Source organism: Orbicella faveolata, unplaced genomic scaffold (genome assembly GCF_042242905.1).
Source record: "Orbicella faveolata isolate gen_17 unplaced genomic scaffold, um_ofav_v1 contig_47, whole genome shotgun sequence".
In the NCBI taxonomy this organism is placed as follows: Eukaryota; Metazoa; Cnidaria; class Anthozoa; order Scleractinia; family Merulinidae; genus Orbicella; species Orbicella faveolata.
The window spans coordinates 21481213-21508505 of record NW_028301577.1 but is presented as its reverse complement, the minus strand read 5'-3'; the positions used below and the strand labels follow the sequence as shown (position 1 = coordinate 21508505).

Genomic DNA, 27293 nt, shown 5'->3' with positions numbered 1-27293 from the left:
CTTGCAGCGGTTCCTTGTTCGTCACGCAATTCTGTCATCCCATTTTAGGGGGTAGGGGTGGGACAATTTCTATCCTAATACGTAAGGTTCCGTACGGCTTGGAATCACTGGGAGCACACAATCGTGTTGAGTAGGAAGAAATTAAATTAAGAAAGGAAAAGAATGAATAATTTATCATTTCCCCTGTTGTTATCTTTTACTCGACCACCGCTGCCTACCATGCCCCTGCGTAATACTGTAACGTTAAACTCATACTTAGGTCTTTTCGCGCTGTGCAATTATTTTTGGTTTACATGTAATACAGTGGGCTACCCTCGGGGAAATAGGTGGCGACCGCTTAATGGGGCTAGCCGCTTAAATAGAGGTTGGTGTATCTTGAATATTTAATTTTTCACTATCGGGCTATAAATTTCTTGGTGAACATGGAGTCAATTCAATACAATCATGATAGACGTGTGTTTGAATTATCATTCGTCATGCACCTTCAATTTCAGACTCTTATCTGCCATCGCCCTTTCCAAAACAAAGTTCTTAAATTTTGGGTGGCCGCTTAATAGGGGTAAAGACAATAATGAAACCGTTATCAGAATGACCAAATGATGGCCGCGGAGGTAACCGGTCAATAGGTGTTTTATTTACAATATTTCACTGACGATAATTTTGGACTGTATTGACAACAGTCCTCTATTTCCTGTTACAAACATACCAATGCCTCGCCACTAAGCAAACAAAATACGCCAAATAAAATTGCATGGCCAGGGCTATTTACTCACGTAATTACTAATTAAATTTAGTCTGTTTTTCTCACGAATTAGACACGTTGTGATTTCCTATTTTTATTTCAGCTAATTCTTGCTTCATTAATCTATAATTTTTTTATGGCGATTTTCTTAAAATTCTAGTGAGTACAGGTACTAGCTTTATCAGCTGTTGTCTGAAACATCAGAACGTACAACAAACGTGATTTGGACCGAGGCCACGTACACTATAGAATATGATTATATAAATATACACATATATTATTATATATATGAAAAAACAGATGAACGATGATTAAATTGTTTCACTTATCCTTAGAGTACTCTATACAAAATAGATCAAAATGTGCAGCATATGCCGTGACAGCATTGCGTGACGAACAATAACGGCTGTAAGATTGTGCTGCGCCGACACGCTTATCAGCAATGGTCAGCAATCGATCAAACGCAATATTTTGGCGCAGCGCAAAGCAAGCAACTATCTACAAATGACTCAGCCGTTTTAGACTTAGACGCAGTGATGTTCATATGCGCAGAAAGATGGTCACAGATTCATAGTATTCGACCAATAATAGGTTGACAGTAGGCGATGTACATCGGACGTTAACCTTGTGTAAACAAAAGCAAACATCTGCTTTATGTCCGACGAATGGTGAGAGATCGACTAGAAACACGTCAAATCGGCTTTGTACCTGCCTTTTACAGCAAATAAGGTTAGAACATTTCGAAATTATCAGCTCTGTGTCTATTTCAACTTAACATAGGTCAAGTCATGATGCGCATGCTAAAATATACGTCTAACTCGTAAATTGAAATTTGACGACGGATGGTCAAATATTTGCATTTTTAACGTACTTTGAAAAGCTCTCGCGTCGCTCACAATCATTTGCCCAAAGAAATTTTTACAGGAAACTGTAGACCATCCTTCTGCAATTCAACCAACAGAAGCTTGGTCCATTTGAAGGTTTCGCACATGGTGAAAATTAATTATATTCACGAAGTACTTTTAAGTGAATGAAATACATGTCTTCGAAATTTAATTATTGTGCACCCAAAAAGACAACGCAACATTCCCTAAAATCAACCCAGTACACATTTAAACATTGCACAAAAATATTTGAGTGTTTTAAAGACGGAAGAATGATGTGGTTTTGCATGCGAGGCTCTCAAACTTGTTTAATAAAATGGTGCGTCAAATGACGATTTTAACGGAATTTGGTAATTTGCATATTTCTTTGAAATAAAAGGAAATTTTGCCAAAAAAACTATCCAGTAGTTTTTGTCATGCCCTAACCTATCTACCATAAGAATATGAGCGAAATCGAATTTTCGACCCTTGCCGAGTTATTTTCCATTGTTATGGACAGGGACTCTTAAAACTTTGGGGAAATGGAATATTATCAAACCATTAAGGCAATTTTAAATGCACAACTATTTTTCTTTCCACAAAATTTTTATTGCATTTTACCCACGGATTATGGTCAGCTGTCATGGGGAATCAGTGAATAAGTTTTGGCTCCTGATGTCTACTGAAGTGGTGGAAGACAGCGATAATATTTCAAACTCCCAAAACACTTCGCCACTTGACAGTACAGTCCTGTCTTGCAGCCGCACCCGTGATATTGCTAAAGAATAGAAAGAAAATACTGAAATTAAGGAGAAGTTTAATGTGAACAATTAAATGCGAGAAGCGTTAAATAAAGTCTTACATTGATAAGGGACAAACTTTACTGAAATTTTTAAGGTATCAGGGGAACATGAAACCACCCCACCCCTACCCCCAGAGGCCGTATCATAATCCATTGTAATCCTCGCCTTCGTATATGTCGTCTCTTTGAAAGGTTTCATTTCTTTATTTCTATCGCTATGTGAAAACACCATTACCATAATTGAGTCTTTTTGGGTTAAAACCTTATGTAGAATTTTTTTTTTCAGCCTCTTGCGCATTAACTGTAAATGACTGAACACGTTTTTGCTGAATACTTTGTGTGTGTGTGTGTGTGTGTGTGTGTGTGTGTTTTTTTTGTTTTTTTTTATGGACGTTTTAACTCGGCGGCAAACTTCACCAGGCTAAATATATTTTCGTAAATCCATACTAATAGAGAGATTCACAAAAAGCACTTGAAAACAAATATTACTCCGTCGAAGTTTTATAAAGACAGATAAATTTTCTAGAAAAAAACGTATAGCCCGAACTGGCTCAAACTAGGGGATTTGGCTTGTCTTTGCGCAAGCCCTAGCTCGTTTCCAGGGGCTCTCTTGAAGAAGAGAGACTCTGGGAAAGTAGTTGTTTTTCTTGTAGCGGAATTGTAGCGTGACTGTCTTGACTGAAACCCTTACGTACTTAAATACACCACACTACGTCAGGGTGTTTCACTGAGCCTTGAACTGATCACAAAGATCAATGAAAGATCGTCGAACAAATGGTTGATACTCAGTGACATTGGAGTGAGAGTCAAAGAGGCTGTAGTAGCAATAGCAGAAGGTATCTAAGAGACGAAAATTAGCTTATCGACAAAATCTCAGTTTATTGTGTATAGCCTTGCAAGGTTTAACAACATAACTCTCCATTCTTTTTACCATTTCAGACTCTCACAAGCTTGTAACCCCATTATAACTGTGGTCACACCGCATAACTTGCCTAAAATCTGAGATGAAGTGGTAACTATTTGATTGTATTTGTCATTCATTTATCATTTCTTGGTAATAAACTGCATTTAGAATGCCAGAGAACTTGTCCATTATCACAGTAAAACTTACATTTTTGAAGTTATGCATTGATGAATTTATTTGCTACATTTGTTTTTTTTTTATTTTCCATGCTTTGCATGCTTTGATTTTCTGGATTTTTTTTCAGCCGTGCAGGATCTTTGTGCTTGCATTCCTGAATATCAAGGGTCTCTCCTTTTGCTGGGGAAATCTTTAGTATTATATCTCGATATTCACAAAGGAATTCGTATCCAAGATGATAGCTATCTATATCAAGGATGTCACGAAACCTTTTGTGAAAGTACTTCGGTCTCTGCAGCTTCTTGAACACAACTTCTTTGCCCGTGTTGTCCTTGAAAAGGAACCGAACCTTGTCGTACGGGTTGCCGCCGTGGAACACATAATCAAGTAACGGAACACCGTATGGCTTCTGTACTTTCTTATATATTCTGTAACGATCGCCTCCGTTCCGGGTGATTTGCACGTCTCTAAGCTTCATACCATCTTGCAGCATGATAGCGACGACATTGTCACCTCCCTGGTCGTAGATGACGTCTTGAGAATCATCTAGAATGACTGAGTAGGCGTCATCTCCTGGACCAGAGTACACTCGATTGGCGCCAGTTCCCATCTGCGCCAGCAGCGGAATGTCTTCATCTAAGTTCACCACGTAATCGTCTAACGCACCGCCAATCACTTCGTGCCTTATATTTCTATACTTATTATTCGCCAGTAGCAGAAGATTGAAACTGTGTTTGCTCAGTTCAAACCTCTCAATTTCTTTGAAGTGGATGTGTTGGGCGTCTTTCACCATCAGAGCGCGACCAGGATAGGCACTAGCCAGCACCTCACCGCGGTGATCATGAAAAAGTTCATCTACAACCTCTGAACCCATCCGACTTATGAAATAATCCACAGTCCTCGTTTCTTCCGTTCTCGCTTGATCGATAAGCACTATTCTCTGGTCAGGCGATCGTGTGGATGTATCTGGCTTGTAGTCAGTCATGCTAAGCACATCGTGATAGGTGTAACTTCCTTCCATGACATCTTTCTCTGCATTGTTTTCTCCATGAGTCAGCCTGGCGTCGCTGTTGTACACAATTCTCTTTGGTTTCTGCTCGGGGCTTGTGGCGTGGTTCCACTGATGCATTGAGAATGACGCGCTGCCTGCCGATTTCATGATGATAGCCAGGTCTGCTCCGGGTCCCACCTGGATGTTATCACTACCGGTTCCTTCTACCAAAAAGACGTTATCCCCATCAAGATCGGCCACTTTGTCGTTGTCAACAGAAATAACATCCTTACCGAATCCTCCTCTGATGGTATCTCTCTCCGGTCCACCGCCAGAAATGTAGTTTAGTCCTTGTGGGTGGGAATTTATTGTGTCAATATTATCACTTCCTGCTCCTCCGTCGATTTTGACTGTTCCTTTGCTACTTAATGACTTCAGTTCAAAGTGATCGTCTCCTCCCATCCCATAAGCTTCTGTGTTCTCTTCCAAAATCACTTTGTCCGTCCCTTCGTTACTTCCTAAAAAGATCAGCCCATTGTCTCCGCGATCGACAACGCTGGGACAGAAGGTGTAGCCTTCAGAAGCTTTAGCACGACACTCATATGGTTTGTTAAATTTATCGTTGTAAGTAGCCATGAATATAATCTTGTTAACAAGATCATCTGCGATTTCAAATTCATCTTTTAAGGTTGATGAGCGGGTCCAACCCATGGCTGTATACTCTCCACTCTCTGCGTCATCAGTGAAAACTGCAGGATAAGCGAAAAGGAATTTCTTTGGTTTGATATCCTTAATTATTTTTTTCATACTATTCTTAAGCTTCTCCTTGAACTCATTCCGCTTTTTTGTTAAGTGGGCCATTCTCAAAAAGTTTACAGCTGCTGCAAACTTGTCCATTTCCTTGGATCCAGTCGTTACATCCTTAATTGCCATGGCCACGATGTAGAACGCCCCTGGCGTTGTTTTTGTCATCAACAAGTAGTATGCGTGGAAGATGTCTCCCTTTGCATACGCGTCGAAAATCTCCACCATAGCTGCAAAATCCGGGGCTGGAATGAGAGGCCCTAGAAATATCTTGACATAATCCTTTGGCTCAAGGTCGTCCTGACCTACCATTCCTGATGCGACTCCGGTAGCGTAAGATGCGATGTACAAGGTAGCGGCTACTGCATACCCGATAGGTCCAGCGACACTTGCCACTTTGGCACTGGTTGCCAATATCTGAGAGACTCCCATCGCTATATCACCAGCCATTGCCGTCACAGAGCTACTGAGGGCAAGAATGTTAGCATCCGTCACTTCTTGATTTACTGCCAATGAATTGACCACCGTGTTATACCCATTGATGACGAAGTCAAGTCCGTTGGCAGCCGCGGCTGAGAAGCTTCTGAATTTTAAAGAGTTGGCGCCCCATTTTGCTTTCAATTTGTCCATTATTCCAACTTTTTCAAGAACGGCCGTCATTCCTTGACCCATATGCCCTCCAGTCTGGGTTGAAAGCCAGGTCTGCGCCTCCCTTAACTTATCCATCAAAGACGAATCGGCAGTGACCACTCCAGACTTCATTTTTTCCTTCATAAGCCAAACGAGATTCCGCAAAGAGTTCAGTCGTGGAACACCGTTGTGCAACTTACCGTTTTCAGGATTGGGGAGACCCTCAAAGCCAGCTTGTGTATCGGCACGGATCACTTGGAGATTTTTTATTCCCTCGCCAAATGTTATCGTGGCATCTAACGTAGCAAGTGAGCCAACAATGGCAAAATCTTTATCATCGAATTGTTGTCGGATATCAGGAGCTGAAGCTTTCATTTCCTCTAGGTATTTCGGTAGGTTAAGTTGGTAGGTCATCTCGGTTTGACGACGAAGAAGGTCAATGGCAGCATCGTCGTCCATCACGTAACCAGAGAAAATGTATTCGCTTGGAACTTCTTCTTCTTTTCCTTCACTATTGCCATTATCACTGGCAAAAGCGTTGTTGGAGTACAGCAAAAGAAAAACAATTTCTGCGACCCGCTGCAACTTCATTATCGTTGGGGGAAAAAATGCGGTTTAACCAGACAGATGGCACTAAGAAAATGGTCACTTTTTTCAGTGAGGTAATGTAAGGTAATTTACAATTAGGTAAGGATATTTTCCATTGAGGTAATATGGATCAAACTTTAAAACCGGTGAGACCCGAGATTGATCTTATGGACCTGCTGCAGCTTTTTGACGGAGTCGAGATGTCCTTTTACCTGAAATAACAGGTGAACATATCCCAAAGTTAACCCACTTGGCTGGTAACGGAACCACCCAGCCGTCGAAAATTGGAACGCTTGTTGTTACACATAGTCCGTCCAGGAAAAAAACGAATATTTGTTAGCGTCATTTAAAGTTAGGGTAAATTAAAGATATGGAGACGCTCCTTTTCCTCTGTTTGTGTGGAAAAAATCTCATTTGACTGACCAAATTAGAAGTTAAACCAAGCAGTTAAACAATACGATCATGTAAAGTTACACATGGATGCTTCGACCTTCTTTCAACTTGGCGTCATCATCGGTAAGGGGTTTTTTTGTATACCTTTTTTTATTTCTTTTTTTCTCATCATCTATAAGTTGTCGTCAAGCCGGATATCCAGTCACACAAATTTGGCCACTCACCACAGGACAATGCCAGTGAGGTTGATAAATCCCCATTTTTGCGTACCTTTTGCTTCACCATTTTACACACGATGGAACAATGAAAATAGCTTGTAGTCGGGTTTGCCTCCTGAGACATGAAAAGTTAAAATAGCCATCGCGCTGCAACAGGTCGCATTTAATAAAGCCAAAATCGTCGTTTGAAAAACTCTTTAGACTTTAGATAGACCGGATTGAGGACAAGGAACATAAAAAACTGAGAATCCTAAACGTTTTTATGAACAGGCATTTCTCCCGAGTCGGTAGTGACCTTTATGTACCTATGTGACCTCTGAGATAAGTACCGTTAAATTTTGTATGGGAGAGGTGTTCACTTTAGGGAGAAAACAGTTGTCTTCATCAAGGTTACGGAAACTTTTTCTCCTCAGTTAACTAACAAAAACGAAATGAATTGTTTTGTATAAACTGTATGATCATTCAAACGTTTGAAGATTTTTAAGGCAGCAAAAAAAAAAAAAAAAATACAGCGACAGGAAAGTGGCAGAACTGTAGCTGGATTTAATCTTGTGACTTATCGAAAACAATTTCCAGCTTTAAAATTAAGTCTCTTTTATGAGTCTTTAAAATTTCCTGTCTTTTAAGGATCATGTCAGTGTACGTTGGTAATTTTATTGCAACTAAGCTTTTCTTAAACGAAAAACCGTCCCCGTCAGACAGTTGATTCTGTCATTTTCGTGTTGAATGTTAATTGTGTAGTAATTTATCATTCGTTGTGTTTATCTTTCATTTTTTTTACGTTTCAAAAACACCGGTATAAACGTTTTTTATTTTTTATTTTTTTTTAAACAAAGATGTCCGCATTGTTTTCCCTAAAAGCACTTAGGCTTATCAAAGGCGGATTACAATATTGCAATTTTTACTTCACTCATTACTTAGGCTCACACACAAACAACACACAAAAATTAATCTTAAAACAACGAGTTACATATAATAGATCAATATTGTTTTACCAATCAAACAGTTGCCAACGAAAAGCGCTTAGTATTAGTCATAAAAATCTGTACTTCTCGAAAAAAAGCACAGTCAATTGACATCGCAATTTACAGGCTGCACACCTAACAATAAAAAAAATAGTTTCCTGGCATCGCTGTTCGATGACCATGTTTCACCGAGAATTCTAGCAGCAGAGGTAAGGAGAACATAGCGTTGAGTGGCATACCTTGAGCAAAACAAAAAAAAAAGCTGTTTCACCGATTCAGAGTCAAGACCGCACTCGCAAATAGCCGACGCTTGACAATTTATTTTAAACAGATTTTCGATAACACAAGGAAATCCAAGTCTAAGGCGGGTGTGATCAATAGATGAACGCGTTGAAGTGGAAAAATCAAATAGCCTATTCCAAGTGAAAGAACTTTTACTGTGCCTGGATTTATTGTTGAGTTGCATCGATCCCTTTAGATGGCCTGCAATGCAGGTGTATTTTGGCGAGCGAGCGCATTTTTATCAAGTGAGCGCCAACTCGGAAGAGGCCTGGGGAGAGACGAAAAAGCGTCCACGGGGCTGAAAGAGGGGGACGAGGAGGGGAAGGATTTTCCATCCTTCCAACCTCACCCTCTCCCCACCCACTTTTCCTAAACTAATGATGGACAACATGGCGGCGAATCTACTCGATCGCGAGCTAATACCGATAACTCGTGAACACCTCTTTAGACGCAGACTACAGGTAGGTAGCACTTGAAGTCAAAGGTTTATTTATATCGCTAACAAATGAACTGAGACGTACTTACGTTTGTAAATAATCAAACAAAAGGACTTCAAATTAGAAAATGTGCGTGCTGTCTCGAGCTGTCCGTGAGTTCGAGTTCAGTTTCAAAATACCTCGTAAATAATGAACCGTGTTCAACTTAAACAAACACAGACAACACCTGCTTTCAAAATCCTCTAGCTCATGAACTGGAACACTTTGTATTTTAGGTCCTGGCAGTGAAGTCAAAAATTTGATCACGTGCAGTTGCTCTCTGTTCCATAAGATTGGACTGTCGCAATGTACATCCCTTTCCCCAGTATTAATCTATACATCTCTAGTGAAGCGCATCATGCACATAAATCGTGGTTTTTGCTCTTCTAAAGGTTTGAAAAATATTATGGGGCTGAAAGAGAGGGAGTCAGGCATGAACAGTTCGTGAGAAGAACAAGAGGGATTATAAATGACTTATTACAGGTTCGTTATGTCCAGGAGTGACTGCGAGATCCATGGAATGATTACTTGGTTTGGATAACAAAAAAATCAAACATAACATCTGAACTTTGCAGTGACTTAGAACTGCACTAACTGGTCGAGGAACTGGCCTCTGCTTTATCTTTTTCAAAACGGCAGGAAAATAGTTTAAAGCCTCGTGACGGGCGATTTGTGATGAAAGCACAGAGGGTTTTCCTCAGTAGCTGAAACATATGACTTAACCTATTACATAAACTTGAAGTTTATCGGCTCCCGTTTGTACTCGGTACACTATACTACTAACAAAGTCGACTAGCTGTTTTCATCAGACGTTTCTATATTCTGGTTTGTTCTTCATTCCTGGGACCCAAAACACACTATGAATTAAAACGACTTTCGTCTAAACTTAAATTCGAAGCCGTGTTATCTGAAATTTAATTTAGCCACCCAAATTAGGGACAAAATAGTTTCATTTTCGAGGACCGATAATGTGGACCTAAGCGGGGCTGAAATGAGTCCTTTGGTGAGCTGAAATAGCTCTCTAACCTGACAGATATTGAGGCCCAAATTGTGGTCAAATTAAATGGCCACAAGAGGCTCGATCAGACTTTATGTCGTCAGAGATATGAATTTGCATTGCACTGTTTTGGTGTGGATGTCTAACCAGTATAGCTCGTTTTTCGTCCAGCCATCGTTGCACGTGAATCAGTGCACTAAATCAAAAACCAGAAACTGCAAGGGAGCGCATACAATAAACGCTGCCAACGTAGGATCTACAAGAGATCTGATCAGCCAAAAATCAGTCTATTGTTTGTCTTCACTAAATCGGACATGTATTTCTTGATTATGCTTAAGTATTTTGTCGATTTTGGATAAATTACAAACCAAAGAGGACCAAGAATGAGGAGAGCAGTGATCTTCATTTTTAAGAGTGTGCGCAAAAGAACTAGGACCCCGGGGGATGGAGGAGGTCCTCTACCACGTTTTATACTGGGGAGCTCCGCCCCGAGGTTTCAACCCCTTACGTTTTTGTATACCATTTTGACAGAAAAGGTACCCCATTCGTATACCTTTAATTGAAAAAGGTGCCCCTTTAACATGCTTTTATAATCAGCCCGTATTATAAATAATTATAAATTGCCAAGAAAGGAAATCTTCTTGTCATTTTCATGTAGTGCTTAATGAATTAAATGATACAGCTATAAGGTGCATCTGCTAGAATTATATTTCATATTAAAGGCCATTTTAAATAACTAAATGACAGATTTTCCTTCCCTTTCATACACCTCAACCCGTGAAATTCCTGCCCTTTTATACACCTGAAACCTGAAAACATTATCCCTTTCGGGCGGGCCTCCCCGTATAGGCCATTGTAGGGAGTATCCCCCGGGAATTAGGCTCAGGAGCAAATTTATTACTTGCAAGTATTCTCAGTCAAAGAAAGTTTTTCGAATATTTATTTCAACGTCAGTTATTAGCAAATTGATATAATGTATATCTCATGGTGGCACAGCTATTGATATTGCCTCAGAAATCACCGGAGCCTGGGGCCTCAGTGGGAATTGGTCGGCAGCGATAATAAACGCCTAGAGAGCCTACCGAATAGACAGCCTGGCATGACAGACCATCTTTGCACCCACATCCATGGATACTCTAAAAATTGTGGAAAAAAATAGGAATTAAATCCGTTTTGTTGTCTTAGCAGATGGTAAATGGCTAGAGAGGGACTGCGGGAGTTAAGTGTCTTGCCCAAGAATACAAATGCAGACCAGTAACCCCTACTAGGCCTTGACTAAATTCGGCCCTCAACAATCGATAATCTAATGTACCAACTATCAGGCCAACGCGCTCCAAATCTATATTTTAACTCTTAGTTGACCTAATACAAGCTAAGGGTCATGGCCGATTTGCTAATTCTAAACTTTGATGCCTGAGACGGTTAAATACTTTCAGGGACTTTTCACAAACAGTTGGGCATCATTCTTTGTTCTACCTTTCTTTTCAACAAACTAGTGCAAAGCTCTCGATACATTAACCCTTAAACATGATGTCTCGCAATAAAATATTTTCAGCCACTTTACAAAAGTATCACTTACAACAAAGTTACAAGACTCGTCCAGTCCCCTCTTATCATGGCAGGTTCCAATATTGCTGCAACAACGCTCCTCAATAGAGTCTCCGGCACAGTCAGAGTCTACATCACAATACTGCGAGGAACAGGTAAGTAAAAAATAAACACAACTGAATGTGTTCATTCGATTTGAGAATCACTTCACGATCTACCATCTCGGTCGAATCTCGGCAAACTTGTGAACAAGCAATCGGCAAGTCCATGTTACAAATAAGAGATTTTGATTGCTTACCCCAAGAAAAAATCGCCTCTCTCTTTCCTGGATTTTGTAACTGGCAGTGACGGCAACAAAGAGAAAAAGTGCAGCTAATACCTTCATGTCAACAATTTACAGCAAAACTGTAGCAAGATAAACTTGGTTATGTGTTTTTAGTTCTTTTTATATACTTTGACAACAGCTAAAAGGTGAAAAACGTGTGTGCTCAGTAGTGTAAGTGCTGCGGGTATTTATCCAAAACAAAGGTAGAATGTCTTTTTTAAGCAACTCTTTTTTGTTAAACTGACCGGTAAACTAAAAGGGTTAAACAATGACTTGTTTGTTTCAAAAGTTTTGTGGCGCTCCAAACATTCAGCTGCATTTCAGCTGGTCTCCTGCTCCAATAGTTTGTAATGTGTTCATTGCTCGTTTGTTATTCGAGTCTCTTTTGTGATGAATCGCCCACAGCAAAAGAAAGGTTTTTTATTCGATTTGTATCACAAAACAATAACTAATTTATATGAAAAGGTTGTCGAAAATTACAACACTGGAATAACCCAGTTAATTACAAACAATATGTGAAAAAGGTTACACAATACCTGAGCCAAAAGACACACTGTAATAGCGCACAGCATCGGGACCGAATCGAATATAAAATAAAATAAAACGCTTTTACCTTACTTTACAACTTTTTATTCATATTTTTTTCGCGTTCTTTTTTTTCTTTAGTCTAGCATTATTTATTACAGTGTGTATCTTTTCTCTCTGGTATTGTATAACCTTTTTCACATGTTGTTTGTAATTAGCTACGTTGTTCTAGTGGTGGATATTTACCGAGCCGCGAAGCGAATGAGGTGAATAATTCTTTTAGTATATACCACACAAGCTACATAATTAGCGGACCAAAACGTTGTTTTATGTGTGACAAGCGGTCGAAAATTTTAAAATCTCTCGCGCCGGCTGCTCGGAGGTGAATAGTACTTGCTAATCACCGCCGAGTTAACCAATCAGAGCATCCCAAAAGCACTATTCACTTGTGTGGTATATACTAAAAGAATATAACCGCTGTATATAGTGCCCTAGCTATTAGTTTCTTTGATGGTAGCTTCAGATGGTGCTTCTAAGTCCGCTTTTCAATCCAAACTATGGATTGATTCTTTCATACAAGGGGCAGAACACGACATCACAAGAAGCGTAGTTTGCTATCGCTCTTGGGTGTGAAAAAGCTGTTAGAAATGGTAATAAAGTTGTCGATAATGATGTGCTCTTCTTGTGTTACGCTCGTCACTTACTGTAAATTTGGTAGCACGCAATTGACCATGCGCGAGTTTTGGAGGGAAAATATCCAATATCGTAATCAATAAAATGTATTGGATAAAAAAAAAAGGCAGAAAACACCAAAGTGGTGATTGTAAACCACACAGGAGCAGGAATGGTAAAGATGGGTAAAGAGTATGTGAAGTTACGAACGACGAAATTGGAGAAATTTAGCGCAAAGCCCACAAGTGCCGTGCAAGAGTGTTCACGCGAAAAAGGGAAGCTGCAGTACAAACAATTCCCTTCCAAGTAAAATTCTCAGTCAAAGATAAGGTTTTGCGAGTGTTTATTTCAAAGTCATTTATCAGCACATTGATATAATGTATATCTCATGGTGACACAGCCATTGATATTGCCTCAGAAATCACCGGAGCTTGGGGCCTCAGTGGGAATTGGTCGGCAGCGATAATAAACGTCTAGAGAGCCAACCGAATAGACAGGCTGACATGACAGATCGTCTTTACACTCACATCCATGGATAGTCTAAAAATTGAGGAACAAAAATAGGATTTAACTCCGTTTTTTGGCATTGCAATATTGCTACGTACCGACCCCTGAATGCCTGGAATGCTAGTGCACACTCTTTTTTTATATGTAAGAACGTCTAATTTGGTTCTTACGAGGGTGTCTTTGAGAGAACTACCTCTTTTGTAGGCTATATAATAGGTGGCTTTCTGCGGATGGTTTTCAGCAAAGGCTGATTTTGTATTAATGCCGTAAAGTATTTGAGTTAATTTACATTTTTTTTTTGTTACCTTTCTTTTACGCTTGCCATTTAATGTACAGATTAGCAAAATAGAAGCGTTCCTAATCGACTCTCAGCCTGAGGAATGTTCTTAATACGTTCTTAAAATTTTGGTTAATGTCAGCCTCAACGTTCCTATAAAAATCAGTACAAAAAAAAGTGTATTACAGGTCAGCCGTCTATACCGTGCCCATCTCAGGATTAAATGGAGGGAGTGCGGGAGTTAAGTGTCCTGCCCAAGAACATAAATGCAACACAGCGGAGTAACCCCTGCTGGGCTTTGGCATGACCCTTTACAATCAAGAATTCAATGTATCAACTATTACACTCTTTCTTTTTATAGGAATACGCTCTACAAGAATATCGAGGTTGAAATTAACGAAATTTTAAGAGAATTCTTTGAGAAGAAACCCGAGGCTGAGATTTTGAAAAGAATATAGTTGTGAAAATTTGTAAATACAATACAACTACCTGTTAATACACCGTACAAAATTCTTCTTTTCTCTAAACGGCAAAACTAGCCAAAAATCACCAAAAGCAGCACTAGCGTTATATCAGGTGTTAATGCCTGCAGGGTGGCGACAAAAATTACATCCAGACACCAAATACATTTGAAAAAGTAATGTCATGCGCTATAATTTAAGAATATTCACAAGAATCTTTTCAGCCTAAAATCGGCAGAAAAATAAGAATATTCATCCTGGACCGGAAAAACAACATTCCAATAAAAATGAGTGTAGGCCGACGCGCTCCAAATCTATAGTTTAACTCTTAGTTGACCTGATACAATCTATGGGTCACGGCCAATGCAATTTGCTAATTCTAAACTTCGAAGCAAATGGTTAAATATTTTCAGGCTCTTTTTACAAACAGTTGGTCGTCATTCTTTCTTCAGCCTCAGTTTTTGTGGAGCTTGTGGAGCCCTTGAAGTATTAACCCCCAAAAAGTCTCGCAATAAAATTTTTTTTAGGCACTGAGTATCACTTACAACAAAGTTACAGGACTTGTCCAATCCCCTCTTGTCGTGGCAGGTTCCAATATTGCTGCAGCAACGCTCCTTAGGGTTTCCACAGTCCGAGTCTACATCACAGTGCTGTGAGGAACGGAGAAATAAAGATATAAACACAATTGAGAACCGCCTCATGATCTACTGTCTCGATTAACTTGTGAACATGCAATAGCAATTCCAGATTAAAGTACTTGAAACCGAGTCAGCAAAAGACGTGACCTATTTTAAGCGTATCTATTGAGAAAGCTTAGTAATTTATTACAAATAAAACAGGCTTACCCTAAGAAAAAATCTCTTCTCTCTTTCCTGGATTTTGTAACTGACAGTTACGACCACCAAGAGAAGAAGTGCAGCTAATACCTTCATGTCTACGAGTTGCAGCAAAACTGTAGCGAGCTAGATAAACTTGGTTATGTGTTTTGAATTCGTTTTATATACTTTGACAACAGCTAAAAGGTGGAAAAAGTTTTTTCTCAGTATTGTGAATGTTGGTATTTATTCACAACAAAGGAAGATTGTCTTCTTCGAGCAACTCCTTTTTGTTAAACTGACCGGTAAACTACAAAGGTTAAATAATGCCTTGTTTGTTTCTACTCAAAAGTTTTGTGGCACTCCAAACATTCAACTGCATTTCAACTGGTCTCCTGCTTCAATACTTTGTAATGTGATTCCGTTGCTCGTTCGTTATTCGAGTTTCTTTTGTGATGAATAGCGGAAAGCAACAGAAAGGTGATAGAAAATTACAATACTAGAATAACGTAACTAATTGCAAACAATATGTGAAAAAGGTTACATAATACCTAAGAGAAAAGCACACACTGTAATATGCAGAGCATCCGGGACCGAATATAATATAAAATAAAACGCTTTTACTTTAATTTACAAGCTTTTATTCATATTTTTTTTCTCAATCTTTTTTTTTTCTTCAGTCTGGCATTATTTATTACAGTGTGTGTTATTTCCCTCAGGTATTGTATAACCTTTTTCACATGTTGTTTGTAATTAGCTACGTTGTTCTAGTGTTGTAATTTATATCAGTACTTTAAAATTTCAGTTGAGCGTTTAGTTATCTTGGTGAGTTCGAGTTGGAAGTTTAGCTCAGGCAAGTTTCCAGTGGTAAAATATTTTTTACCCAAGTTCTAAGGAAGACATTATTATTAATTCAAGTAAAACATAATTTGGAACTTCGGCAGTCTATATGTAAACATTATTTGTGTTGCTAGTGTCAGTTACGATGCTACCCTTACTTGAAACAGTTGAATGATAACCATTTTCAGCCAACCGGAGTACTATCAGGTTAACCTGAGTGTTAATTAGGCCAACTGGAGTGTTATTGGAACTAAAATGGGTTACTAGACGCTTTAACTCCAATTCTAAACTAAAATTCACAAAATGGATAATCCCTAATTTTGATTTACTCTTAAATGTGTATTTTTTATCTAATTGCTGTGAAAACCTTTATTTATGTAAAAGCAAACATTGAAATACGAAATTGTTCACAATACTGGGAAAACTCAGCTGTAACTCAGCTGCATGTTGTTTCAACATTTTCAAGTCTGATTTCTTAAAGTTAGGGTTAGAATGAAGATTGTTTTAGCTGACAATGGCTGTCCCTAAAGCATACATTTGATCGTCAGCTTTTCTTTCTTTTACAAATTTTGCAATGACCTTATTGATCCTTATTATGTCTGACACGTGCTTTTTACATTTATCAGTTAGGGATTGTTTTCAACTAATTAGTCAAAGGTTCTTGACATTATAGATGAAGGGTTTTATGGACGCAAAGCGCCAAGGTAGTGATATCTCCTATCACGTCTTTCCCACTAAACCCAAGTAGAGCCAATTTGTATCGGCACAACATCATGGGAAAGTTGCGTTTGACTTTGCATCTGATTGGCTAAGAGAAAAAAAATTGTTTATTTTAACAAAGGGTGAGAACTTTTTCAACCAGTTTTATTTCTATGGGTCAATAAACAAAAAACCAATTAGGCAAACAAGCGTTATTGACAGAGATTCAGCACATTTATACCGCCACTGAAGATTTAGTCGATTTCTTGTATGAAAACCTGTAGGCCTAGGTGGACCAATGTCCATATTTTTCAGTTGCCCACCTTTATTTTCCTTATGAATTTTCCGAGCTCGTATGAGGCACTCGGAATGCCAAATGACATGAGTGACAAAAATCCAACAATTTTTTTCTTTTTTTACAAAATGTCAATTTGTAATAAATTGTATCAGTTGTTTTCATGAAGTGTGAGTCCAGTCCAGTTTACACGACCAAGCGGTTGTTGTCAACGAATGATGATTTTATTTAAAGCACTATACTATTTGAGCAAAAAGTCACCTCGTTTCGCCTGTTTACCTTAGTATGGTCGCATTGTACAGGGCAAGTTCGCATATACGCTTCAGTTTATTTGTTACGAAGTATTCATCCTTTCTCGGGTGTAAATGACAACGCAGTTGACCATCTCTGGTTTCAAAGACAGAGCTTAGCCGGAACTTTTGAGTACTGCCCTCAGTCGGATGTCAATGTTTAGGCTGTGCACTGGCTGCAGTCCTGATGAGATTTACAACTGTCGCTTGCATAAAAGTATTGCGTCTAGTTCATCCAAACAACCCACACACAACCCTGATAAATAGAAATGTGATAAACCAAAGCAAGATTTGCCCCCGATCATACCTTAAAACTTTGGGGAAATGGAATATTATCAAACCATGAAGGCAATTTTAAATGCACACCTATTTTTCTTTCCACAAAATTTTTATTGCATTTTACCCACGGATTATGGTCAGCTGTCATGGGGAATCAGTGAATAAGTTTTGGCTCCTGATGTCTACCGAAGTGGTGGAAGACAGCGATAATATTTCAAACTCCCAAAACACTTCGCCACTTGACAGTACAGTCCTGTCTTGCAGCCGCACCCGTGATATTGCTAAAGAATAGAAAGAAAATACTGAAATTAAGGAGAAGTTTAATGTGAACAATTAAATGCGAGAAGCGTTAAATAAAGTCTTACATTGGTAAGGGACAAACTTTACTGAAATTTTTAAGGTATCAGGGGAACATGAAACCACCCCACCCGTACCCCCAGAGGCCGTATCATAATCCATTGTAATCCTTGCCTCCGTATATGTCGTCTCTTTGAAAGGTTTCATTTCTTTATTTCTATCGCTATGTGAAAACACCATTACCATAATTGAGTCTTTTTGGGTTAAAACCTTATGTAGAATTTTTTTTTTCAGCCTCTTGCGGATTAACTGTAAATGACTGAACACGTTTTTGCTGAATACTTTGTGTGTGTGTGTGTGTGTGTGTGTGTGTGTGTTTTTTTTTTTTTTTTTTTTTTTTTTTTATGGACGTTTTTCTTTCCCGTTCAGTCAAAAGCGCAATTTGGGAGCGTCATTATATGCTGTATTGGGCGTACTTCCGGCTTCAAAATGAAACCAAAAGGAAAATGGTACGTGAAGACATCTCGAATATATAATTAATCAACTAAAATTAATTAAAGAAAGAATTAGTTGTTTGATGGACTGATCGAATGACCGATCTCGACCGACCGACCGACCGACCGAACGAACGAACGTGTGAACGAACGATTGACCGACTGTTTATCCAGCTGACTGATTGGTTGGTTGGTTGATTGATTGATTGATTGATTGATTGATTGATTGATTGATTGGTTGATTGATCGATCGATTGATCGATCGATTGACGGATTAATCACTTATGATCGATTAGTTTCTGAACTTTGAACTTCTTCGAAACTGCCAAGTTTCGTTTGAGCGACTTGTAGTTACGATGCTCTGACTAACACTGTATGAAATAGAGCATAAAATTAAGCGATCTCAGTCTGCAGTGATTTTCTACATACCGAGAAATTACAAGACTCGTCTATTCCCCTTTTCGGTGCACAGATGCCCAGGTATTTAATACAGCAGCGGTCTTTACCACAATCTGCATCTGTATTACAGGTCTGAGGAAAAGAGAAACACAAAGCTGAGAACAAATTACGAAAATGGAAAACACATTTGTTCAGACAGACACTGCGCCCAGGCCAATTCCCTCTCCAAAACGTTTTCATTAACACATGTACGGTTGAGGAGAGGACAAAAGAATATAACCGCTGTATATAGTGCCCTAGCCATTAGTTTCTTTGATGGTAGCCTCAGATGGCGGGTCTAAGTCCGCTTTTCAATCCAAACTATTGATTCTTTCATACAAGGGCCAGAACAAGAAATCGCAAGAAAACGTAGTTTACAATCGTTCTTGGGTGTGAAAAATTTGTAGGCAGCGTGTCTTTGCAGGGGCGACAGAAAGAAGGGTACAACCGCTGTACGAATGGATCAGTTTGACGCTGGGGAATTGGCCGGGAAATGTGTTTTCAGTTCATGAATGAAAATGGATCTTTTACGATAACTGACGTTAAAAATTAAAGCAGTAAACTTACATCAATATCAGGAAGGTCCCACCGCTTCTCTCTATCGTGCTCAGCTTCAGCTGGGATTTTCTCGCATGACGCGTTGAAAGCAAGAGCGCATAACAAAACTGCCACCAACCTCTTCATGTTTTGGGATTTCCACTAAGCTCAGTGCAAAAATGGAGACTTTCCCCCAGAGTGAAAAATAAGAAATTAAGTGCGTCACCTTTATTTAATTCCCAAGATTGCATAACATCTATTTTCTCCCTGCAGCATTTATCCCATTCATGATCACAAAGAAAGATGACGCAAACATATAGGAAAGACGATCACGATGTACGGAAATATTTATCTTGCTGTACTGATAATTTCTCAGAACTAATTTGCAAGAACAGTATGACACTCAGTAGGGAGAATTCGTATCTCGAGAATGCAATTTAAGATCTATTCAGAATTTCCTCCTTTGATAATTTTTTTGTTAAGAACTGAAAAGAATATTCAGCTTTGATTGATGACCTTTGTTGAAAATAAATTTGTACTGAAGAGAACTTTAGATAGTACTGTTAAAATTTGTATAAAACCTGAATGTATGTATACCATCAGATGTTTCTTGATCAAACTAAAGTTTGTTTTTCTTAATCTGGCTTATGTACACATTCGTACAGATTAAACCAAAACAAAGGAGGTTTTTTTAGCGCACTTGCACAACACTACCTTTTTAACAAAAGTATCCTGCGCCTTTGTGTTTCTGTACGGAGATTTTTGGTCGAGTATTACAAAAGAAACACTCGCATGGTGCACCTTTCGTATCAAAATTACAAATATATACTGAGCTCGTGTAGTGTTGTGATGATCATGTCTTTAATTTGTTAGTGTGAATTAATCAACTTCCCTTCAAGTTACTTAAAGTGAGGACAACAACAACTTTATGTCACTGATAAATGGGGAAGTGGGTGACAAAGTGATCGCTGATTATTTTAGCCCCGTGAATCCCTGGAGTGTCAACAAACAAAACCTTCAGCCCAGGGGGATGCACACAATAGATGGAGGGGAAGGAGTTGGCCTCCTCTCAGCCGGGGCCACCGTTCGCATTCCCGAGCAGAGAGAAGAGAGCTGGGCCTGTTCTCTTCTTGGAGGGAGTGGGCCTCCACTAACCTGACTCCAGGATGGAATTAAGGCTTCAAAAATCGAGCCTATGGGGGCAAAAGTGTGACGAGAGGAGCACTACCATGTCTTAAATTTGTTAGTGTCAATTAACATATGCGATACGATTCTATTTACGACTCCGTGAATTAAAGGTTTCAAAGAAAATAGTATGTTTATTTAGTCCTTCACCTTCATGCTGTCCTATTAATACTCCAAAGTCCCCATAACTAAGTCAGTTAAAAGAAAAACATCGCAGTTGGCCAATTTAAGATATATAGCTGTTGCTACAGGAATGCCGCAAACATTCGATTTTAGCGCGAGCTTATTTAAGGAGCTATGCCATGGTTTGCGCATCTTGTAAAGTTTAGACTCAATTTTTCAAGTTCGTCGTTTGTAATCCGTGTTAATCTTCTCCATTCTTAACCATCCTTGTTCCTTTATGGTTTATCATTATCTCTTTGGTGTTTATCTTATTAAACTGTTATTTTCAGGTTTCCTAAAATTTAAAGGTAATTTTGTATGTGGCCAAAATAACTCAAAATACCGTGACTGAGCTCCTTTAAAGCAGATAATCTGGAAATAACTGATCCAGACCTATTGAAACAAATTTTGTCAATATTTTTCCAACATCGGGCCAAACCTGGCCAAGGGAATACAATCCACCATATCCCACAAAAAGGTTTGTTGTCTGGAACTTTCAATCAATCGATTTTTCTAAACTTGACGACCGGGATGACTGAGAAATTATTGCTATCTCAAACCAATTTTAATCAGGTAAAGCTGCTGGCTGTGACAACATCCCTATGTCTATTTAATAGCAGTCTATAAATTTCGTTTCATCTCCGCTCACGCACATTGTTAACTAATCTGTTATGCATGGTATTGTTCCAGACCAAATGAAAATCGCTCGTGGGGTGTCCATTTTCAAAGCTGCTGACAAAGTTTTTTTTTTTCTAATTCTAGGCCTGTTTCGATTCTCCCTTGCTTGTCAAATTATAAAATCTTCTCCATCCTTAACCATCCTCATTCCTTTATGGTTTATTATTATCTCTTTGATGTTTTTCTATTTTAGTGAACCACTATTTTCAGGTTTCCTTCAATTTAAAGGTAATTTTATACTTTGTCGAAATACCATGACTGTGCTCCTTTAACTATCAGGATAGCTTAAGGTAAGGGGGGGGGGGGGGGATGTCTATTGGAGATGTGTTCGAATAACAAACCACGAGCTTGGTTAAATCTGCCCTTTGCGAAAATGTTACAACTCCACACTCTCCACAACCCTCCTCCATCTAAACGGGTTGTCACTGCAACCATTTAAAGGACCAACTAAACAGAACAGTTCCCCTTCGTCATGGATCATTTTGCTATTTAATAAATGGAAGAACTTTCACTTGATTATTTATCTTTATTGAAGCACCAAATATTTTTCAAAAACTTCTTGAAATGAGACGATTAAATCTTTTGGCTTTAGTGTTTGGTCCTCAGAAGGAGGACTCATTAATTTTACGCAAGGTTAGTGATATCTGGTTTCGAACAGCGGTAAAATTTTTGACCGTTGTATTCTTCATATTTGGTGCACTCCAGTCCCGACCTGCAGGGACAAAACGACTTCTGAAAAAAAGAAAAAAATTGCGAGAACAAATTAGTTTTTTTTATTATAGAGCGGTTTTCAATTGTAACAGGAGAGAAACGCTAAAAGGTTTTTAAAACACATTTCGACGTTTCGGCGATGCGTTACACCATTATCAAGTTAAAAAGTGAAAAATATAAGGTGTAATAAGAATGTAAGGTGTAAAAAGAATAAAATAGGATACATACATATAACATTTGCGGGTCCTATGGGTATTAAGGTAGGAAACACAATAAGGAAAAAATTTACGAAAGGTCACGTAAACAGTTTGAGTGAACGGAGTCGGTTTGCGTGTCAAGAGAAGGCTTAATGTCCTTTACGTACAGCATCTTGTAGACTAAGCAATCGAACTTGCTGTTACATTTGCTCAGGACTTTGAAAAGTACTTTGTTTTAATCTTTTAAATAATTATAATGTTTAAAAATTTAATTTGTACATAGTCCTGATATTTGTTAGTGACTCTTTTTAGGTGTCCCCAATTAGCAGCAATGCCAAATCTCATTGACACGTAAATAAAGTTATTATTATTATTATTATTATTATTATTATTATTATTATCGTCCTCACGTAATGTTTGCTTAGAGTCCTTAGGGCCGAGACCAGACCATGGTCCTGGGGCACTAGGGGATAGCCAGTTTTTAGCTTGATAGCACCCTCCTCAAAATGTGTGCTGTGCCTAGTAAGGAAATCTCATTGACACGTAAATAAAGTTATTATTATTATTATTATCATTATCATTATCATTATCATTATCATTATCATTATCATTATCATTATCATTATCATTATCATTATCATTATCATTATCATTATCATTATCATTATCATTATCATTATCATTATCATTATCATTATCATTATCATTATCATTATCATTATCATTATCATTATCATTATCATTATCATTATCATTATCATTATCATTATCATTATCATTATCATTATCATTATCATTATCATTATCATTATCATTATCATTATCATTATCATTATCATTATCATTATCATTATCATTATCATTATCATTATCATTATCATTATCATTATCATTATCATTATCATTATCATTATCATTATCATTATCATTATCATTATTATTAAAGGTGGTCAGCCCGATGGCTGAATAAAAGCGTTCACTTATGCGTTGATATGAGTGTCGGGCAGTGAACCCGACATAATTTGCATCATGCAAACCATATTTCAATGTGAGTTAACCTTTAAACATCGTAATAAAAAGCATTCAAAACAAGGAAAGCTACAGGAAAGGGGGGGGGGGGGGTTTATATCCGGGCGGGCTTATAACCGGATGTCTGTAGATGGGCTTACAACCGGGGGAGCTTATAAACGACAGTTTACGGTAATGTGTTCTATATCCCTAACAGTTCTGGGCGCCTGCAGATAATAAGCACTTTCTGGGTGTTTTGCTCGGTTGAAAAGCGCCCGTAGGAACTTTGCACGCTGTCCAATACTAAGAACATAATGGACCAGCGGCAATAAAGCATTTACTGCGCCTCATATCTATTTAGTTCTTGGTCCCCTCAGTTACCTTTCTAAGACAGGTTTTTGTAATCAGCCTAAATTCCACGCATTCTTCTTCCGCAAAGTAAAGATGACATAATTTTGTGACGAATGGCGGTCTTCAGAGAGGAAAAACGTAATAAGCATGCGCAAGTTTTGGCCGCGTGCCAGGTTCCAAGTTTGAAATAAAAATGGCGGGAATTTCGCCGATCGGTAAGAAAAAAACGTTACGAACTTTACATTCTTTTCCAATTTTCCCGGTAAGAAGCAACATTTTAAAGTCACTAATGAAAAGCTGGTGTACTGTTGTTGCGGGAATCAATTGTTTTCGAACAAAATTAACCTAAAGAAGGTTTCCGAACCCTTTATTTCCCCGCGGTATACAAGATATTTCGGTGTGAAGACGGTTTTTTCCACAGACACTCTTTACGTATTGCATCCATATAAGCACACCCCTGAATATATAAGTAAGGGAGCCTCTCAGCAGGCAGGGGGAGCCTTGTTTTCTTAACAGTGAAATGCCGAAAAAATTAATGCCTGCCCAAACATAAATAAATCAACCGAACGACATCCTCGCGTACCTTATTAGCAGTCTGCCATTCTTTCCATCACTGCAGCCTGCACTATTACCTGTGCCCGCAAGTAAGGCTAGGGATGCGCAGAAAGCTGCGAAGTACGTTTTTCTGTTCTGAACTGGCGATTCTGAACTCACTCGTTCCTAGGCTCGCTAAAAATAGAATACCTTGAGACCCCACCGCTACAAAAATATAAAACAAGGAATATTTGTGTACCTCTTTCGAACACGGCTCGCCTTCATCTGGTTTTTTAAAGCACGACTTTGTCCAAAAACAGCAACCATCCTCGCCACAGTCGTTGTTGGAATTACAAGTCTAACAAAAGGTGAAAACGGAAATAGTCAAGGAGTATCCTCAAATTTAGCAGTCAGTTTCACTTCACTGTGTAGACCTGGATTTTCAAACCATAGCGGTTTGCACGAGAATGATTTGTTCGTCACAATTCGATAACAATCATCAGACACTTACTGCCAGGCTTACTGGCCTTCTGGTTTGTCAATTTTCACGAGCCATAATCGCGTGAGTCTGGCAAATTCAATAGCTTAGTTGCCGACAAGAGAGGCTGAAGAGTAAGAGAGTTAATCCCTCATACAGGCCTTATTCCCAATCTTATCTCTCTAAAGTAATTTTTAGATCACCCCGGATTTTAGAAATCCCAAGAGAGCCTGGAAAAAGCCAATCCTGTGACGCGAATTTTGCTAACGTGGACAGTCCAAGCACCTTACCGCGCATCCTCCATGAAAACATCCACGCAACGCTCGCGCTAACGTAATCCACAGAAGAACTGGGTAACATGTGTAAAAATAATGTGAGAGGGATTACCTTGGGAATAAGGCCTATACAGGGGATTCTCTCTTGACCCGGTAGGTTGAGTTTGTTGTTGGTTCTCGCTTCAGCCCCGAGGGTTTTTCTCCAGGTTCTCCAGTTTTCCTTCCTCCACTAAGGCTGACGTGGCCTTTTCTCTACATATTGTAATTTATTTATTTATTTATTTATATTTTTTAATTTAAATTATTCATTTTCATCATCTCGCTGCACTTCTTCCTACGTATGCGTTTAATCAGATTTATGGAGGAAACTGGCTGATTGAGGCCAAATCACGATGGGCGAATCATAACAATGAAATGAGTCACGCTTTTAAAACATGGGTCTATCCACGCAGTGCATTGAAATCGGCTTAGGTAAGCAAACTGGGAAGTAAGGAAACCAGAAGCCGATCGGCTTTCTCTATCCAAGTAGTCCGGTGGTTCACTGGTATATATTTTAACGTTTCTACCGAAGAGGCAGCGTGGCCGAGTGATTAGGGCGCCAGACTTGAGATACGGGGGTCGCGAGTCCAAGTCCCGCTCTGACCACTGAACCGGAGTTGTTTCTCGGTAGACCTTACTTCAACTCCTCGGTCATGTTTGTAAATAACCAACTGGTCTGCCTCTCGCTAGTGGGGATTTTTAAGCCTATTATGTTTAGTTGATGTATTTGTTTCCTTTAGTTTAAATGGCAAACCTGTTAACTAGGTACGGGTAGCTAAGCGCATTGACCACTTATAACATTTGAATAAATATTACTGAACCGACAATTCCTGAAGGTAGTGGATTCAACTGCCTTTCGTTAAATCGAAGCCTCAATGTTTTCTAGCCAGAATCGACGAGAAGACAATTTGGAAAGTGTATGAATGAACGGCAATTTTCAAGCGTTACACAGTGTGAAGTTTCTAAGGAATTCAATCCTTGCCCCGGCCCACGACTGTCTAAACCTGATTCTGTTAATTTCAGTTAACGTTGCAGCACTATGAGACAATATTTAGAAGAACAAGAACAAGGATAGTTCAGGGTTAAACAAACTGACTATCCCTATCTTAATTTGCTTTTGAAATAACGCAGAATGATTCTGGCAAGATTTGCGCATTTACGGCAAAAAATACGACCAAATATAGGTACTCTTACAATTGTCACCAATTATATGGAAAGCACTCTTAACCAAGAACTGAATATAAAGTATTTCCTTTCACTCGTCTGTTTAACGCAAAGCAAGAAAATCGAATTGGCACAAACCTTACTGACTTCACTCAGATCTAGTGGAAGATTCTCTTTATCATTTTTCCAGTTAGAAAGTTTCCGGCCGTCTGCTAAGAGAAAACTCACCAGAAGAACGAAGACGAAGCACTTCATGTTGACTTCAGTTAGATGGGCACCTTTAGAAACGTAACCCAACACCAGCGAGTCAAAAAAAATCTCTAGTGAACTGACAGCCGTTTTGATAATAACAGATTTGCTTTCTAATAAAAGTGCCTCCCGAAAACTAAATATTTAGTGCGCTCCTCGGACAGTTATGGAAGTATTGTGTAATGGAAAGATTTCTTGTCGTTTAAAAACTGACAACCTGGACGGAAATTAGCGAAAATTAGGATTTTAAAATTGAACAGCTGATTCTTCGCCGTTGATAACATATCTTTTAGTTATGCAAATGTCTGGAGATTCGACTGCTCTCCGCAAAATTTTTCATTATATTAGATAAATACGTTTGATGTGTTCCTCTATGTCAGTCGTGCCACAACTGAAGCTTATTTCCAAGAGTGATGAAGATCTAGGTTCTCCTTACAGCAATAATATATTTCCAAATGGGCGGCTGATGAGAAGAAAGAAAATCATCAACTTGTATTGACGCACGACCGAGTTCTCAGAGGTAGTTTTAGTAAAAATGTATGACTATGTGTTAGGAGAATTGAGACTACAAGAATCAATAGCTCTCACTACATGACAGGGGGGTATTAATCTTGGTGTGACATATTTGCATAGTTCGATAGTTTGTTGGTATATATTAATTAAACAACAAAAAATCAAATTTACTTTTTGTTTGCCGGTGGCAAGCACGGTAACAGCTTGGTTTCCTGTGACGACCCACAGTTTACACAGTAGAGAATTTTTATCTTCTCAATTCAAAGGTACAGTGACATAATTGACCAAAAAAGCCGAGGTAAAGAGCGTGTGTAGAGCAACTAAAACGAGAATTATCGAACAGACCCGCGAATTGTCAATGTAAGCGTGCGCTCTTAAACGTGAAGTGTGAAAAGGGAAGCGAAAAGGGCGCGTCGACGTCATGTGTTTTGTGTTTAGCGCTTCATCAATTTCACCCTTGAGCTCAAGCGACTGCCCAAAATGTACAGCACTTCTAGAATTTCGCACCAGTTCCAAAGCTATAAGAAATGTTTGCTAAGCCTGAATTTTAGTTACAATCAATTTATGACTTTTTCACGGTTACAAAGAAAACGCTAAGAATTTGCGCGCCCCTGAAAA

At 38.8% G+C, this 27293-nt stretch overlaps 5 protein-coding genes across 7 annotated transcripts; all 5 read right to left on the bottom strand.

Annotated features, from left to right (window-relative positions):
• Positions 1–2192: 2192 nt before the first annotated feature.
• Positions 2193–11878, bottom strand: LOC110067688 (uncharacterized). 2 transcript variants are annotated; one of them, XM_089279521.1, is made up of 4 exons: positions 11679–11878; positions 11412–11522; positions 10915–10968; positions 2193–2383 (listed from the first exon to the last, which is right to left on the bottom strand). In XM_089279521.1, exons 1-4 carry the CDS (start codon positions 11763–11765, stop codon positions 2285–2287), a joined length of 351 nt encoding a protein of 116 aa, XP_089135647.1. In that variant the 5' UTR covers positions 11766–11878; the 3' UTR covers positions 2193–2284. The 2 variants fall into 2 exon arrangements, with proteins under 2 accessions (XP_089135647.1, XP_089135646.1); XM_089279520.1 differs by lacking the exon at positions 10915–10968 and having other exon boundaries at positions 11679–11876.
• Positions 3267–6675, bottom strand: LOC149097618 (uncharacterized). The gene has a single exon (XM_089279518.1). The coding sequence runs from the start codon at positions 6502–6504 to the stop codon at positions 3529–3531; it is 2976 nt and encodes a 991-aa protein (XP_089135644.1). The 5' UTR covers positions 6505–6675; the 3' UTR covers positions 3267–3528.
• Positions 11879–13228: 1350 nt separating the features above from the next.
• On the bottom strand, positions 13229–16111 carry LOC149097617 (uncharacterized). Of its 2 annotated transcripts, none has more exons than XM_089278961.1 (3): positions 15961–16111; positions 14693–14797; positions 13229–13442 (listed from the first exon to the last, which is right to left on the bottom strand). In XM_089278961.1, exons 1-3 carry the CDS (start codon positions 15982–15984, stop codon positions 13317–13319), a joined length of 255 nt encoding a protein of 84 aa, XP_089135087.1. In that variant the 5' UTR covers positions 15985–16111; the 3' UTR covers positions 13229–13316. The 2 variants fall into 2 exon arrangements, with proteins under 2 accessions (XP_089135087.1, XP_089135088.1); XM_089278962.1 differs by lacking the exon at positions 15961–16111 and adding an exon at positions 14993–15263.
• Positions 16112–16998: 887 nt separating this feature from the next.
• Positions 16999–19418, bottom strand: LOC149097616 (uncharacterized). The gene is made up of 3 exons (XM_089280071.1): positions 19162–19418; positions 18586–18687; positions 16999–17646 (listed from the first exon to the last, which is right to left on the bottom strand). The coding sequence occupies exons 1-3, from the start codon at positions 19276–19278 to the stop codon at positions 17548–17550; spliced, it is 318 nt and encodes a 105-aa protein (XP_089136197.1). The 5' UTR covers positions 19279–19418; the 3' UTR covers positions 16999–17547.
• Positions 19419–21662: 2244 nt separating this feature from the next.
• Positions 21663–26321, bottom strand: LOC110067647 (uncharacterized). The gene is made up of 3 exons (XM_020774999.2): positions 26052–26321; positions 24217–24315; positions 21663–21888 (listed from the first exon to the last, which is right to left on the bottom strand). Exons 1-3 carry the CDS (start codon positions 26166–26168, stop codon positions 21781–21783), a joined length of 324 nt encoding a protein of 107 aa, XP_020630658.1. The 5' UTR covers positions 26169–26321; the 3' UTR covers positions 21663–21780.
• Between the last annotated feature and the right edge of the window lie 972 nt (positions 26322–27293).